At 53.3% G+C, this 16,835-nt stretch overlaps 1 protein-coding gene across 1 annotated transcript; it reads right to left on the reverse strand.

Moving 5' to 3' along the window:
- Window positions 1-1,389: 1,389 nt before the first annotated feature.
- Cd8a (CD8 subunit alpha) lies at window positions 1,390-6,959 on the reverse strand. Its single transcript, XM_046455986.2, has 6 exons — window positions 6,611-6,959; window positions 6,095-6,457; window positions 5,261-5,371; window positions 4,940-5,050; window positions 4,431-4,461; window positions 1,390-2,435 (listed from the first exon to the last, which is right to left on the reverse strand). The coding sequence occupies exons 1-6, from the start codon at window positions 6,657-6,659 to the stop codon at window positions 2,384-2,386; spliced, it is 717 nt and encodes a 238-aa protein (XP_046311942.1). The 5' UTR covers window positions 6,660-6,959; the 3' UTR covers window positions 1,390-2,383.
- Window positions 6,960-16,835: the final 9,876 nt, after the last annotated feature.

Here is a 16,835-nt window from a genome sequence, read left to right on the forward strand (position 1 = left end):
GGCCTGAGGCTGGCAGCCTGGGACCAGTGGGTGCTCTGCCTGCAGGACACAGGGTGGATGATCTGGCCACCACGGGCCCTGAGCCTAGATCACGATGCCTGGGTGTGCCTTAGGCATCGTGGCCTGCAGAGTGGCCTCCTGTTTTCTCTCTGGTCAGGTGTGGGGTATTTTTAAGTTCTAAATGGTTATTTACCATTTTACTTGAAGTAGTCCTCTTTGTTTTTTTGGAGTACCAGGGAAAGAACCTGGGGCCTCAGGCATGCTAGGCAGGTGCCCCACCATGGAGCTGCACCCCAGCCCAGCAGTGAAATCCTTTTAATAAAAGGTATTAAAAAAAAAAAAAAAAAAGCCTGGTGTGGTTGTGGTGGTGCACGCCTGTAATCCCAGTGTCTCCATCTTGGAGGCAGAGGCAGGAGGATCGCAAGTTCAAAGTCAGCCTCAGCAATTTAGCAAGGCACTAGGCAATTCAGTGAGACCCTGTCTGTAATAAGATACAAAATAGGGCTGGGATGTGGCTTTGTGGCCAAGTGCACCCAAGTTCAATCCCCAGTAGCCCCCCAGCCTCCCCAGTATCATCCCCCTGCGGGCAGCACAGGCTGAAGGCTGGACAGGTAGTGCTGCCCGGGCCAGACACGTGCTTCTACAGTTCTCACTGCAGCACAGGATCCACAGCCCCAAGTGCTTTGACCCTGGTTTTGGTCAGCCACTTCACCAGCATCTCCTGGAGGAGGTCAGCTGCCCATCATAGGTGGCTCTCCCCAAGGACTCCTAGTCAGCACAGGGCCCAGCCTCTGTTCGCAGGGGGACTCCCGCCTCGGCCTGGAGGAGTTTCTTGCTTTCTCTCCTGACAGGATAAAGGTAGTCACCAGGTGTGGTGCACCCTGCGCCACCACAGTCCCAGCTACTCCGCAAACAGGCAAGGGGATCTTTGGATCCCAGGTGTGAGCAGCCTTGCCTGCAACGAGTGAAAGTAGGCATGCATCTCAGTGGATCCAATCCCCAGCATCCCCTTTCCCCAAACCAAGGTCGTGGAAGGCAGGCCGGAGCGGAGGGCAGGTGGGCTCCTGCCGGGATGCCCTGAGCGGCACCCTGAGGACCTGTGTGCTCATTTGACGCGCATGTTAACTCAACACAAAATGGAGATTTGGTGATAGCTCTTGTGTGTTATCAAGGAAGAATAAGAGGAAGGAATGGGGTGAAGCAAGAGGTGGCTAATCCCCCCTTTGTTGGGGATGGAACCAGCTAATCCCTGTCCATGTATGTCATGGAAGCCCAGGCGGAGGTGGGTCTGGCTGGTAACGCCGCTAGGTGTGCAGAATCCCAGGAGAGCCCCTACCAGAGTGGAGAATCAGGAAAGTAAGTGTGGCGCGGCCAAAAGTGGGGAGCTGGTTAGCTGCTCAAGGCCACCATGAATGTTTATTAACCAAGGGAAGAAAGTGCATCAGTGTGAGCAGTGGACAGACCGGGTCAGTCTCCCACCTCTAGGGTTGAGCTTGATACGCAATTTGAGGGCAGCAATTGTGCTCTGAGCCTCCTCACTGCCTTCTGTCTCATCCTCCCCTCTGCTGGCTTCGGGGAGGCCAGGGAATGTGCTGGAGCTCTCCAGGGACCTTTCAAAGTATGAGAAGTCATCAGGGATTCCAGGAGCATGTTCTATTGTGGTACCTCAAACTAGAGATTCTGCTCAACTCCAAGCCTCACCCTTGGCTGAGGAAAGGCTGGGACGGCCATTTTGCTTCCACATTGGAATTTTCTTCAGAGACGGATCCATTTCCAGTACTGCTTGCCCTTCAGCTTTGCTGTGGGCACCTGTGCTGTCTACACGGCGGTGCAAAGTGGTGTCCAGCTGCCTTGGGAGCTGCTACAGGCAGATGCTCTGGCCTCCCTGAGGCTCAGAGCCTAGCCGCATGCACCTCACAGGGCCTGAGAAATGCTCGATCCCTGAGGTCTGGGACAGGCACCCTGCAAGGCACCACATGGTGTGGGGGACAGCCCTTGTGGCAGTAGGGCTCCCTCCAGCTCAGGCCCCAGCCTTGGCCCCTGTGTCACTCTGACTGGGTTGCTCCCAGCTGGGCTCAGCCTCTGAGAAGTGGTGGGGAGAGGCTGAGACGGTGAGTACCAGTGGCCCAGCTCTGCTGCCCTGGGCTCTTGGCCCCCCACAGGAACATAACACAACTGGCCCTTGTGATGTTCCAGAGACAAAGCTTTGTGTGAAGCCAAGTGAATACATACAGAACCCATGACCCTTCCCACCCTGCCCACTACCGAAATGAGAACACACACAGGAAGGAAGACCAGGGGCCCAGAAGAGGAGGCCGTGTGGTCTAGCAGACGCAGTCTCAGGTTGGAGTCTGTAGTGGCTATTGCGTGGCCCAGCGCCATGTCAGACGGATCTCTCTGAAAGGCCCGGCTTGTCTCCTGCTCTGACGACGGGTCTGAAAGAGAGGTGGTGGCTGTCATTGTAGCAAGAGCCCTTCAGTCCAGCATCTGGCCGTGACCAGCCCCCCAGCCCTTGGCCATGTACCAAGTGCTGCTCTGGCTCCATCTGGTTTGACCCCCCCAACCATGCTGGGGTGGCACTGGGTGGGAGAGGTGGGAGAAACTGCCAAGGCCACACAAACAGAGTCCAGCTGCGTGGAGCCTTTGTCAAGGTCCCCAGGAAGGTAGGAGGAGGCTCCTCTCTCATGCCAGCCATTGCCACCCACTGACCTGGCCCTCATCCAAGGCTCACAGGGACGAGGAGTGTTGGCCACGTAGAGTGGCCTAAGCCAGAGTGCCTGTGACAACCTAAACTTGACATCACACTACATGTTCTCTCAGTACTGGCCAGTGACTCTCGGGGTGGGGGCCATGCCTGTCGAAGCCCAGCTGCCCTGGGCCATCACTGAGATGGGAATGTGGCTGTGTGAATTCCTCAGATGTGTTTGATCTTTTGGATTAGGGTTAGGGTTAGGCAGGATTGTATTTTTTTATTCCTTTCAAAAATAAGAGTTTTCAGAAAAGAGATGAGGGATTCTCTTGGAGAAACTCCCAACTGCACTCCAAGTAATAAAAATCATTAGTTTTTAGAGCTCTGACCTTGGTATATATAATATACACATTGGAAGTTAATTACATTTCCATTAATGTGTAAGGTGCTGAATTTGGATTTCTGCAAAGAAATACCAAGGAGAATAAAATGCAAACCCAAGGTGTAAAATGTGGAATAGTTTTGCCTACTGAAAGGAACTGGTATACACAGTTGGTTAGCATTAACATTCAGTGCCCTCCAACCCCCGCCAGCCCTAAAATGTCCCAAGCTTCAATTTCCTCATCTGTAAAACGAAGGTTATAGTGAAAGATCATCATGAAACTTCACATTTAAAGAAACACACAGTTGCCTCTCATATCCACTAGGGTTGGTTCTAGGACCCCCCCCACACACACTTGGATACCAAAGCCCTCGGGTCCCTCATAGAAAAAGGCATAGTATTTGCATAGAGCCTTGCACACCCCACTGCCTGGATCACCTCTAGATTCCTCAGCGTAAATGCCAGTTAAATGTCACTCTGCACGGCTAGGAAGCAATGGCTAGAAGAACCCCTCTCTGTTTGGCACAGACACGTTTCACAATTTTTTTTTCAGTACAAGGTTGGCTGAGATGTGGAATTGGAGTGTGCAGAGGCTGGCCCTCTCAGCCCTCAGCTGAATGGTCAGCTGTGGTCATCGGAGTGTACTCCTGCCTCGGCTGTTTAGAGTGGGTTTCCTAACCTCAGGGCTGTGATCTGAGTGGAGACCCTGGTATTGGCCATCCGTGGCTGCTGTGGAGATGAGGGGGTCCTGAGCATGGCTCCCATCAGGCCTGCTTGAGCTGGAGCGCGCTGTGGGGAGAGCACCCCCGGCTGCCCTGCCCTCAGGCGAAGGAGCGAAGGAGTGCAGACACTGGGCTTCTTAAAGACTTTTTTTCTGATCATTTCAAAATGATGAGAGTGGAACTGGATGGGGCTGTCACTTGACCTGCAAGAGAGCTAATCCCTGGCCTCTGACCCCCTTTCCTCCAGTCCCTGGCAGCAAATCAAGGCCCTGCTTTGAAACAGGGAAATTAGGAACCAAGGTTATTTGTTTTGTTTGGAAGATAAACGATTAACTTTCCCTCAAAAAACTAGACCAGCTAAGGGGCAGGAGGCCATCTTAACAATAAAATCCAGACAGAATCATGTAGAAAAAGGAGGAGCTCAGTTATTTAAGGAGCCAGGAAGAATTGGTGGAAGCCCTCAGGTGGGTTTTGGCTCTCGATTAAACAGAGATTTACTGGAGCAGCTCTGCTCTCCCTGAGACAGAGGAGCTGACTCCCTGCCCCAGGACACCACTGCCAGGACCTCTCTCTGGGACCTGGGACCGCATTTCACCATCTGCCATCTGGTAGCCAGGACCAGGGCTAAGAGACTCACCTGGGGCATTTGCAAACACGCCTTCGTTTCCCTAGATAAGGAAAAATAAGGGAAAGTGAGTGTCCAGCGGATCCAGACGCCCTTCTTGCTATTTGAGGTTGGTGGCTCAGGAGCCTGTCTTTCTACTCTCCTGAGCGGCTCAGCACACTGAAGCCTCTTCAGACCTGAGCAAGTGACGCTGCTCGGGACCCTAGGGGACTGGGTGGTAGGGAGGCGCCAAGGGTTCCAGGTTTCTCTCCCAGCCCTCCAGGGCACAGGGCCGGAGCGTGGGGGTCCCCTGCCGCCTGCAGTTTGCATTCAGTGCCGGCCAGGGGTCAACTGGGCGGGGAATGCCTCCCAACAACCTCCTGGAGGGCGGGAAGGGGCGGGGACACCTCCGGCGTCCTACCTCAGGGAAGGAAAGTCCCTGCCCGGTCCTGGCAGCCACTGGGAGTTCCAGAAATTCGAACCCCACCCCGGTTTCGGTGGGAGTGGGGCCGAACCCCGGCGTGGTGATTCCGGGGACTTACGGTGGTGACAGATGACAGTGATGACCAGTGACAACAGAAGGACCGCGCAGGTCCCAGCCAAGGGCGCCCAGATGTAGATGTCACAGGCGAAGTCCAGCCACCTGGTGTCCGCTGACAACACCGGAGACGCCCACGTTTAGGAAGAGGCCCGGGCCTCCCATCCCTCCTCGCCCGCCCGCCACCCCGAACTCTTCTCCCCTCCAGGACGCGGTTTCCCCACATTTGGACCGCCCAGGGGATCAGGGTCGTCCCAGGCCAGGCCTCCTTCTGCGGTCCTTTACACCTCTGGCCCACCCAGGCCCCAGCACCCGCTGGCCTCACCTGCACCACCCGTCGCGGGCCGGCAAGTCTCGGGGCGCACGGACCTGGGCAGCAGCGTGGTGGGGGGCGCCGGGGTGGGTAGTCGCGGCGCGGGCGTCGGGGAGGGCTTCGCTGCGGGAGGAGCAACGGGGTGGTTGGGGCCGACTGGGCTGTGGATGCACCGCGCCGGCGGTTTCCCTTCTCCCCAGGGGAGGGCCTCCTCTCGGTTTCCCCTGGGGCAAGGGAGAAGGGCCCCCTGGACGCGCGCTGACCAGTGGCGGCCAATGCAGTGGCCTGACGTTGGCGGCTCTGTGAGAGGGACCAGGACCCCGACGCGGGAGCGTGCGCTCCAGCAGCACCGCCAGGCTCGCCAGCAACCTGTGACTCCGGCTAACATCCGGGTTCTACCGCCAGCAAGCACAGGAGCAGGGGTTTAAGACACTTGCCCAGGGCCACACAAGCGCTGGAACCGAGCCCAGGTCGTCGGCACCAAAGCCGCCTCCAGCCGGCGCAGCGGCCCACGCCTGTGATCCCCGCCGCTGGGAGGCTGAGGCAGGAGGATCGTGAGTTCAAAGCCAGCCTCAGCAACAGTGAGGCCCTAAGCAACTCAGTGAGATCCTGTCTTTAAATAAAATGCAAAATAGGGCTGGGGTGTGGCTCAGTGGTTGAGTGCCCTGAGTTGGATCCTCCGTACATTAAAAAAAAAAAAAAAAAGTCACCTCTGGTCCCCACCTAGCACACCTTAGCCTCAGTTTCCCCGCCTGTGTAATGGGAACCGCATCAAAGTAGCCCCCAGAAATGCTCAGAGGTGACCCCAAGCCCCACGCCGAGAGGCGCCGCGCCCCACTCCCGGACCTGGCAGGAAGACGGGCACCAAGGGACTGAAGGATATCTCCGAATTGAACACCACCGAGCAGAAGTAGTATCCTTGGTGCTCCTCGCGGAAGCTGTTCAGGGTGAGGATGTAGCTGTCCCTGGATTTCGTGCCGGTGAACTGTTGAGGATCCAGCTTCTCCGCCGGCTTCGTCCGGTGGGTGGAGATGTACAGGAGGAAGGTGGGCCTGGCGGCCACGCCCGGCGGCTGGTAGAGCCACGAGCAGCCCTGGGCCCCGCTGGACGTCACCACCTCGCAGCGCAGGTCCAGCCGCCGGCCGATTTCCGCGTCCACCCTCGGCGGCTGCATTCGGAACTGGATGGACCCAAGGGCGACGGCGGCGCCTGCGGTGGAAGCAGCGGGGGGCAGCAGCGGGGCTGAGCAGGTGGCCCGCGCCCCTGCCCTCACCCTGCCGCACCCTGCCGGCCTCCCGCCCCGGCCCCACCGCCCCGTCCCTGTCGGCCTCGCACCACTGCCCGCCCTGGGCCCGCGCTCACCGAGCAGCAGCGCCAGTGGCAGCAGCCACGAGGTCCCCTGCGAGGCCATGGCGCGACCCCTGCGCGGTGGGCTGCGGCGCTCGGGAACCGCGGGGCGCGGACGGGGAAGTTTGCCCTTCGAACGGCCTCCGAGCCTGACTTCGCACTGGAGGATGTGATGTCACCCGAAGCCCCCACCGAGGAGATCGGCCTCCTTTTCGCGGTTGTCACCTTCCCGCCTGGCGAGGGGGCTGGGAGCTGTGATAGGGCCAGAAAAATAGCCTCGGGGAGCATCATAGGACAGCTGAAAACTGGGTTTAAGGGTGAGGACAAAGTTTGAAAACGGTCCTTGGAAAAGCCTCTTGTGCGAGTGACAGACGATAAGGGGAAATTAAAACTTTCAGGAAACAGGCGGAGCGGTCCGGGGAGGAGTGTCCACTGCACCCTCATTCGAGGCTTGTGTCTCCTTGGGGCTGAAAAGGGGAATGCCTGCTTCGTGAGAAATGGGGCAGGGGACGTTCTGGGGGAACTGCCTGGAGGCACCTAGCAGGGAAGCCTTAGGGGCACTGGGGTCCTTTGGTGACCAGGCCTCTGGACTGTTTCTCCAGCGAGGAGGGCTTACCAGGCAGCAGTCTCCACTCCAGACCCTGTGTGTGGAGGGGTCCTCTAGCCCCCCTGCTATGAAGGTCATTCCCTAAGTGGGATCTGACACTGTCACTCTGGTGGCTTCCTATGACCTGCACTGCTGGATGCTGGCTCCTCCCAGCCCTGCCCTCCCCGCCTGGCCTGCCTTCCCATGCTCCTGCTCTGCAGCCTCACAGGAGCGGGGTCCCCTAGGCTCTGCTCCTCTGGGCGTGGCCCTGTCTGCTGCTTCTGCCTGTGAAGCTCTTCTCTTGGCCCTGGGACCAGCTCCCAGGCTGTCTGATGGGACTTCACTCTGGGTGCTGGCAGGGACGTTGTGTGGCCTGGGTGAATGTGGGGAGGAGGCATTTCTTCCTCCCCCCCCCCTTCTCTCCCAGTTTCTTCAGGGCTTGGGGGTCTTCTCAGGGAGACCCCCACTGTGATGCCCCTCCTGCTGCTGTTGGATTCTAGAGGCCAGCCACTGGCAGGCCATTCCACTGGCCTGCCTTGCCCTGAGTTCTGCAAGTGAGGACCGGTGCCTAGTATCTTGATGTGCCCTCTGTTCCTCATTGTCATGTCACAGCTGCCCTGAGCTGTTTGCTCCGCTGCTGGGGCCAGATTGAAGCAAACACGGGTCAGCAGGCTTTTAATTTTTAAAGTTATTGTTATTACTTATTTATTTTTTGCAGTGCTGGGACTGGAAACCAGGGCCGCATGCTACCCAAGTGCTGTACCACTTAGCTACAGCCCCAGCCCCTGGCTGGGCCTTAAAAAAAAAAAATTTTTTTTTTAATTACTTTGATTTCAGTGTCTCCCCTCCTCAAAGTATATCCAAAGTGCTTACTCTAAAATGGAGCATGTTCTATTTAGAAATGCTTTTAAAGTGTGTTTTAAGTTACAAGAGTAATATATTCTTAAGAAACTTTGTGGCTCAGCGGTAGAGCGCTCACCTCGCATGTGCAAGATCCTGGGTTGAATCCTCACCACCACATAAAAAAATAAATAAGTGAAATAAAGGTATTGTGTCCAACTACAACTAAAAAATAAATATAAAAAAAAACTTCAGACAACACAAAAATGACTACAAAGTCTCCAGAGAAAAGTACTGTTACATTTGAGTGTATCCTTTAGATGTTATCTGTGCACAAACAGATGTTTATATAGCATGTTAAATTTGCAACTTACTTTTCATATATATATATATATATATATATATATATATATATATATATATATATACCTTTATTTATTTTCAAGACTGTGCTGAGGATTCAACCCAGTGCCTTCCACAGCAAGGCAATGCTCTACTGCTGAGCTACAGGCCCAGCCCAGCAACTTCCTTTTCTTATTACACTAGAAGGAAAGCTTTTTGTGCCAGCAGTTATGGGTCTACCCCATTCTTGATTTCTTATTTTTTGGTAATGGGGATTGAACCCAGGCGTGCTCCACCACTGAGTTACATCCTCCATCTTTTCTTTTTTTAATTTTAAGACAGGGTCTTGCTAAATTATCCAAGCTGAACTTGAACTTCTGATCCTCCTGCTTCAGCCTCTCAAGTTGATGGGTTGACAGACCTGCACCACTGCACCTGGCCAGCCCTTTCTTTTAAGTGGGTGCATTTTATGTAGGTGTTCCTAATTTGATTCTCCTTTTTTGGGGGGGTAGGGTGGGGTACCTGATTGAACTCAGGGGCCCTCGACCGCTGAGCCACATCCCCAGCCCTATTTTGTATTTTATTTAGAGACAGGGTCTCACTGAGGGGCTTAGAGCCTCACTTTTGCTGAGGCTGGCTTTGAACTTTTGATCCTCCTGCCTCAGGCTTCTGAGCCACTGGGATTACAAGCATGTGCCATGGTGCCCAGGTTTGGTTCTCCTTTTAATGGGCAGTTAGGTGGTTTGAAGTCACTATTCTGGCAACGCTGGGGTAGATGTAGTATACCCATGTCATCAAGGACTTACACTGGGAGATGCAGCATTTTCAAAGCGAAGCTAAACCTTTGCAAGGACTTGTGCAGGTGTGTGTGTGTGTGTGTGTGTGTGTGTGTGTGTGTCCCTGGCTGTGCAGACACAGAGCTGTCCCTGTGGCGCACATGGATGAGAGGACAGGCCCCCATTAACAGGGCAAGCTTTGCTTTAGCTGGAAGTTCCCCCTGTGCCTGGTCGATGCTGTCATTGCAGGAGTGTCGTTTGACCCTCGTGGCTACAGGATGCAGTCATAAAGGTGGAAAAAGGGTGCTTGGAGAGGGAGAGCCTTTCCCAACTAGGAGGGACTCCAGTCAACCTCCAGATGTTTGGATCTTGGGAACCACCTCCCTACCGGGTGCACAGCTCCAAACAGTCATTGAATTTTGGTGTCCCGGAAGTCATCTGTAGCTGGCTTGGGGCCCTCCAGCCCTGAGCGGAGGAGTGGCAGCCGTGGGGGTGGCAGCCCCTTAGTGCAGAGCACCGTGGGCTGGGGGGTGCCAAGGCAGCACTCAACCCCACCAAGGAGGCTTCTGACCCCAATGATATTTTTCACAGAGGGGGGTGGATTCCAGATGTAACCACAGCAACATCCGCTCACAGCAGACAGAGAGCAGGTGCTTGCATGGGTTGGAGATGCTTGCTTTGAGTGGGCCAGGTGTGCAGAGGGCTTTCTGGGGCCTGCCGTCCCGGCCAGGTGAGCTCCTGCAATGCTCCCTGTGGTACCCAAAAGGGTGGCGAGAAGAAATGGGAATGACCACGCTCTGCCACAGAGTCCCTTGTTTCTTAAAACACGCGGAGAGAGAAAGTAGCTAATAACCAGGAGGCACGCCTTTTGTTATTTTCGAAGTATTTGCTTTTAAAATGTGGAAATGAAACAATTTTAGTTCACCTGGATTGAAACACATCCAGATGCACAGCTGGGCAGAGGAGCCCTGGAAAAGCATCAGGGTTCTAGGGAGGGGCTGCAGGGGCGACCGGAGCTAGTGGTGAAGCGCCCTGTCTCCTCCTGCTGATTGGGGGTCATGGAGACACGGTAGTCACCCTGTCTACAGCAGGAGCGGTCACGGAAGCCCTAAAGGCGCCAGGGCCTTGCTCTTCACCAGTCCCTGATGCTGTGGATTCAAACTCGCTTCTGGTTTCTTCCACCCAGGACTCCCCTGGGTCTTGGCAGTGGTCTCCCAACTGGCCAACATGGCGTCTGCTGTGGTCCCTTCTCATGAAAACCTCACACTTGCCCCTGGGTTGGCCCCCGGAGCTCTGGGTCTGCAGGAGCGCATCTGGTGGCCTGGGTGCGGCCCGGGAGGCCCCGGGTGCCCAACAGGGACCTTGCCTACACTAGGCCTTCAAGGAATGCTTGGCGTGCAGGAGCAGAGCAAAGGCGAAGGCAGGGTACCACAGACCAAAGGAGGCAGAGTGGTCAGGAAAGGCTGTGCAGGTGTGACTGGGCTTGAGGACAAGTGACACTTAGGAGAGAGGTGGGTTAGAAGGAGGCTTTCGATTTCTGATCAACCTTGGACCAACACCATGCTTAACACAGTCCCACAAGGTTCTGAGTAAAAGCAGGAGGGAGGGGAGAAGGCGGCTCACTCAAAAGCAAGGCGACCTCTTGGTGGGTAGAAAACTGGGACCAGGGCTGGACTCGGGGATGGCTTCCTGGGCTCCGTTTTTGAGCCAACATTCTTGGGTTTGGCTTTCCAGAGTCCCTTCCTGGGACGCAGAGGCACTGAGGGCCTTGTGGTTTAGGCAGGAGCTCATGTGTGAGACAAAGCAGGAAGGCTCATAGGAGAAGTGACCAGATGATGAGAGGTGTGACCACTCAGTGGATTGATCAACTGACACGGGTCAACTAGGTGGAAACTGTAGGCAGGTGGGGGGTGACTGGAGGAGGTGGGTCACTGGAAGCATGCCCTTGGGCTTTATATTGTCCCTGGTGAGCAGCCCTCAGTCTGTACTCCCGGTGGCCTGGTCCTGAGGTGCTTTCCTCCACTGTGCCCTTGCGCTGTGAAGTCCTGTATTATCTTGCCCCAGAGCCATGCAGTTGGGTGACCATGGATTGAACCTCTGAAACCATGACCCAAAGTAAACTTTCCCCTTCTAAATTACTCTTGTCAGGGCTCTTGGTCACAGGGACGAAAACGCTGACTAAAACAAAATGTGACTTCTCAGCTACCAGTGTCCCAAGTGCTTCCCTTGTAGGGAAGCTGCAGACAGGCTTTCTCTGAAACGGGAGCTTGGGTCTGCATTTCTCCCGATCAAAAGGCTCGAGGTCACAGCCACTGTATGGGGCCTGCTTTGGTGGAGGGTTCTGGAAACCCCTTCATCAATAAAACAAAACAAAAATCAAGAGGAGGGAGTATAAAGAGAAGAAGAAACTTTAAAATATTTTACTTAAGACCCTGCACACACACTCCACATTCAAAGACCGGGGCTGGGACCGGGGCTGGCTGAGGCTGGCTTCCTGGGCTCCTTCCTGGGCTCAACAATTAGGATGTACATCTGCTTCCAAAGAAATACAAATTATGGAACAAAGTGAAAAGAGCTTAAAATAAAGAGAGCAAGAACATGCTGAAAACTCAGATTCAGAACAGTTGAAGAGGATAAATACTAGAGGTGGGAAATGAAAACCCTAGACTTAAACTAGGGCAGTCTTTAAATTGGACCTAGTTGAAGGGACAATTAGTGAACTGGAAGCTAGCCTTGAGGAGCTCACAGGATGCAGTGCAGAGAGACCCCCACAGTTTGCAAAGCTGCTGAAATGTGATTGGGACAGTGAAATGTTTACTGTGATCCTAGAAAAGGAGAATAAAGGGAATGTGGAGAAAGAATATTAGAAGAGACCATGACTAAAAAAGTTTCACAGGCACTGGGGATGTAGCTCCGCGGTAGAGCACGTGTGAGACACTGGGTTCGATCCTCAGCACCACATAAAAATAAATAAATAAAGATATTGGGTCCAGATACAAATAAAAAATATTTAAAAAAATTTTCACAATTGAAGACCTATGTCCCCAGGTGGAATAAACCATCAGAGTGCCAAGCAGGGACAATAAACCATGTCCCTCTGTCTCCATACCTACAGAGTGAACTGGGAGGCACTGAGAGGAAGGACCTCCCCGGGAGCCAGGCAGATGTTTGAAATATGCTTGGGGGACCATTAGCGGGTGGCGTGGGTGGCCAGAGTAAGCTGGGCTGTGCTGGGGTCACCATCGTCTGGGTTCCTCCTGTGCTGGACTGATGCTGACAGACAGCGTCCTCCCCTCCCTTGGGCTGTCACAGGCTTGCTGTGGGCTCATAAGTTGGAGACACTGGTGCAGATACCGGATCTCCAGAACACAGAGGCACAAGTGTCCCAAACACCACTGAAGGGCCTGACCCGAGGGGTGGAGCCAGCAGGGCAGGGGAGGAGTCTTGAGGGGTATAATTTAAGTTGTGGAAGAACATGTCATGAAGGAGGAGGGGGGGCAGGAAGAGAGGAGGGAAGAGGATCTGGAACCTTCCGGGGAAGCTCACATTTAAGGAGCAGGAAGAAGACGCAGGCACAGGAGCCAGGCAGGGCCTTCAGAGTGGAGGAGATGCTGCCTGCCAGGTTGTGGGCCTGGGTCTGCCCTGGCCAGCACAGGACACCCATTCCCACGTGTTGTGGGCTGATGGTGGGGAGAGGGCAGGGAGGGCGGGGAGGGGTCGGGTTTTCCTGTCTCTCACCCTTCACTTACTGAAATGTCTCACCATTCACTCTTTATAAAGTTGTCTTTTTTTGGTACCAGGGATTGAACCCAGGGATGTTTGACGACTGAGCCACCGCCCAGCCTTTTTTATTTTTTGTTTTGAGATAGGGTCTCACTAAGTTGCTGAGGCTGATTTTGAGCTTGAGATCCTCCTGCCTCAGCCTCTGAGCTGCTGGGATTACAGGCTTGTGTCACTGCGCCTTGCACACATTTTTAAAAAGTTTTTAAAGCCTTTGAACACAGTAGAGAATATAAGACAGCCCTGTGCCCACTCTGCAGAACTTCAAAGTGCTAGTGTTTGTGATATTCCTTCAGAGGAACCCTGCAGATACGCACAATTGTACCCTCCCAGGCCCACCCCTTCTCCTCCATAGAAGCCAAATTTGGGCCTTAATCTATCAATTATGAGAAAAGGATGTTCACTTTCCAACTATGACTGGGTTTTTCCTCTCACTGTAATTCTGTCTTCATCCGTTGCCTTATTATTTTGAAGTTTTGTTATTAGATACATATAGGACTATCTTCTGGAGGAACTGCCCTCTGTCCCTATGAGATGTCCCTCTCTATCTCTGGGAACACTCTGCTTTAAAATCTACTTTCATATTCATATGCAAGATTTATAAAAATCATATATACATATGCATATATAAGTATATTTAATTTTATTTTTTTTCTAACTGGGGATCAGCCCAGGGTCTCACAGGTCTCTACCACCTGCTACAACCCCCAACCCCACCCTCTCTGTATGAATACTTTTATTATATACATATGTATGTGTGCATTGAATATATGACCTTATTCTGTGTTTCAATATACAGGAATGTCATCCCATTGGATGTCCTTGAATCTGACCCCATGAACTTGATCATACAGATATATTTTACTTATCTTTTTAAATATTTATTTTATTAGTTTTAGGTGGATACAATATCTTTATTTTACATTTATGTGGTGCTGAGGATGGAACCCAGTGCCTCACACATGTCAGGCGAGTGCTCTACCACTGAGCCCCTGCCCCAGCCCCTCATACAGATTTTATTTTAAATGCTGTGTCATAGTGTTTTCTTGTGCATAGTTCAAGGTTTAGTGGGTCTCAGATCCAGGTGCTTGTGCCGGTGGAGGAGCGTGGCCATCCTGGAGGACAGGCCTAATCTTAAGGGATGGGCCTCAGGCTTTTCAGCTGCTGTGGTGTTTTTTTTCAAGATGGATCTGCCCAAGAACAGGAGCCGGGTCAGGCTTTCTGCTGGTCATCCCTCCTGGCCTGGCCTTTCATGGCTCTTCTTCTCCCATTTTAAAACAGAAAGGTGGACCCTCCTGGGCTTTGCTGTGGTATCACACACCCCAAGGTTAAACCCCACTGGCGCACCAATCAAAGTGATACACCTGGGAAATTGCAACTCACTGTCCAGCACTCAAGAACCGGCAGAGAGTGCCCCTCTCTTTGGCAGAGTCTCAGAGATCCTGAGGCAGAGTGCCTGGGGCAGGCTCTGGGCCTCAAAGCCCCACCACTGTCCACGGATCTCCATCTGCTCTCCACAGATCTCCACCCGCCCTCCACCCTCTCCACCCACTCTCCACCCTCTCTACCCACTCTCCACCCTCTCCACTCTCTCCACCCACTCTCTACACTCTCCACTGCTCTCCATCCTCTCCACCCACTCTCTACCCTCTCCACCCGCTCTCCATCCTCTCCATCCTCTCCACCCTCTCCACCCACTGTCCACCCTCTCCATCCTATCCACCCCTCTCCACCCACTTTCTACCCTCTCCACCTGCTCTCCACCCTCTCTCCCCGCAATCCACCCACTCTCCACCCTCTCCACCTCTCTCCATCTGCTCTCCACCTGCTCTCCACCCACTCTCCTCCCACTATCTACCCTCTCCACCCCTCTCCACCCTCTCCACTGCTCTCCATCCTTCTCCACCACCATCCACCCCTCTCTACCCTCTCTATGCTCTCCACCCACTCTCCACGCGTTCTCCACCTGTTCTCCACGCGTTCTCCACCTGCTCTCCACGCGTTCTCCACCCGCTCTCCACAGCTGTCCACCGCTCTCCACCTCAGACCTACATTTCAGAGGTGAGGCATCTTTGGGGGCTGTACAACCACACGTCCATTGGACTGTAAGAGGAGCCAAGCTTCTTTTTCAGCAGAAAGTCAGTCTGACTTGCTGATCTGTTGGACATGGAGGACTGGCTTTTCTAGTGAAGTCAGGCAGTCAAATGAGCTAAATCTTGAGCTTCAAGATTTTCATGAAAATAAAGTTTAAACCTATGATACAATAAGAGCATTTTATCCAAATGTTGTGTGTGTTGAAATTTGATTCGAAATTCAATTTAAAATATTCCTAGTTCCCCCAACAGCTGCTGAGCTCAACACTTTAGGCATTTAGGTGAAAGGACAGTATCACTGACCCCTATGTGGTAGGCTCTGGGGAAGCCCCATCCAGTAAGCATCCAGGAAACAGGACAGGAAGTGGCTCTGGAGGCGGTAATAAGCCACATGCAGGCCAGCAGTGACCAAGTTTTCGTTTTCCACAAAGCTAAACGAAGCCCCGTTGGGGCTGGAACTGACATGGAACTGTGTCCCTGAGTTCACTGAGTGCTGCCCCCAGCACCTCAGGATGTGACCTTGCCACAGGAGAGAGGGTCTCTGGAGAGGGTCCCAGGGATTCTCAGAGGAGAGGGACTCGGCTCAGACCAGCAAGGCCCTTGACATACATGGTGGAAGAGAAGTTCAGCAGGAGGCAGACAGAGGCTTTTCCAGGAGGTGGTGCACACCAAGGGGGACTCCGGCCTTCTCAGAGTGAGCAGCCCTGCCCTGGGCTGGGGCTGTGTTTACAGAAGGGCTGTGTGGGGCCCAGGCTCCCGGGGAGCCAGGTGGAGCTGCCCAACTTGGAGCTTGGTGTTTCCCTCATTTTATAAGAGCTTGGGCCCAGCTTCCTGCTCAGGGTTACAACTGCGCAGTCTGCATCTCAACCGCTGTGGGCAGTTCCTTTCAGATTTGGTATTTGTCTCTCTTTATCCTAAATCCCCATCTTAACCTCCAGTAGAGGACAGGTTATCAAGCCCACAGGCGGTCACTAGGACAGGCCCTAACCCAACCTAACTGGCGTCCTTGTGGAGAGGAGGAATCTGGATGCAGACACACTGGGAGAAGCCCTCTGGAAACAGCGCAGGACTGGGCCAGGTCTCTACAGCCAGGAGTGCCAGAGGCCAGCGGCTCACCAGCACCAGAGCCTTCTCACAATCCCAGGGCAAGCTCACCCCTCATCCCCTGATCCCAACCTTCTGTCATCCAGAACTGGGGGCAATGCATTTCTGTTGTTTAAGCCACCTGACTTGGGGTACTTTGTTATAGCAGCCCAGCAAAACAGTACAGCAATTGGCAGAGCATTGGTATTGCCATTTCAAAAAATGGAACAGCTAACAGATTGGTGACTCTGTTGTAATAAAACACATATTTCTTTATGGAAACCAGATTTCTCAGTGCTTACATCACATGACAAAAAGGGAAAATGCGTGATTCCAGATTCTGTCTCATTCTAGAATAAGTGATATTTTCCTATGGCTTCATGAACTAACTGGGCCCTATTTCATTAAGAGCTGAGGTCCCCTCCTGGAAAGCTATTTTTAAGACAAAACTTTCTTATTCTGAGGTAATCGAGGACTGATACACAGTTATAAAAAAAATAAAAGGGTACCGTGGTGCAGGCCTGTAATCCCAGTGTCTCAGGAGGTCAAGGCAGGAGGATTCCAGGTTCAAGCCAGCCTCAGCAACCTAGCAAGACTCTGTTTCAAAAAAAAAAAAAAAAAAAAAGGCTGGGATGTAAAGTGCCCCTGAGTAAAATCCCCAATACTAAAATTTTTTAAATTTAAAAAAAAAAAGAATACAGAGAGATCTTGTACCTCTACCTTGTATCCCCCAATGATCA

The sequence above is a fragment of the Marmota monax genome, unplaced genomic scaffold (genome assembly GCF_021218885.2).
Source record: "Marmota monax isolate L192 unplaced genomic scaffold, Marmota_monax_Labrador192_F-V1.1 WCK01_AAM20220418_F8-fsc00238, whole genome shotgun sequence".
Lineage (NCBI taxonomy): Eukaryota > Metazoa > Chordata > Mammalia > Rodentia > Sciuridae > Marmota > Marmota monax.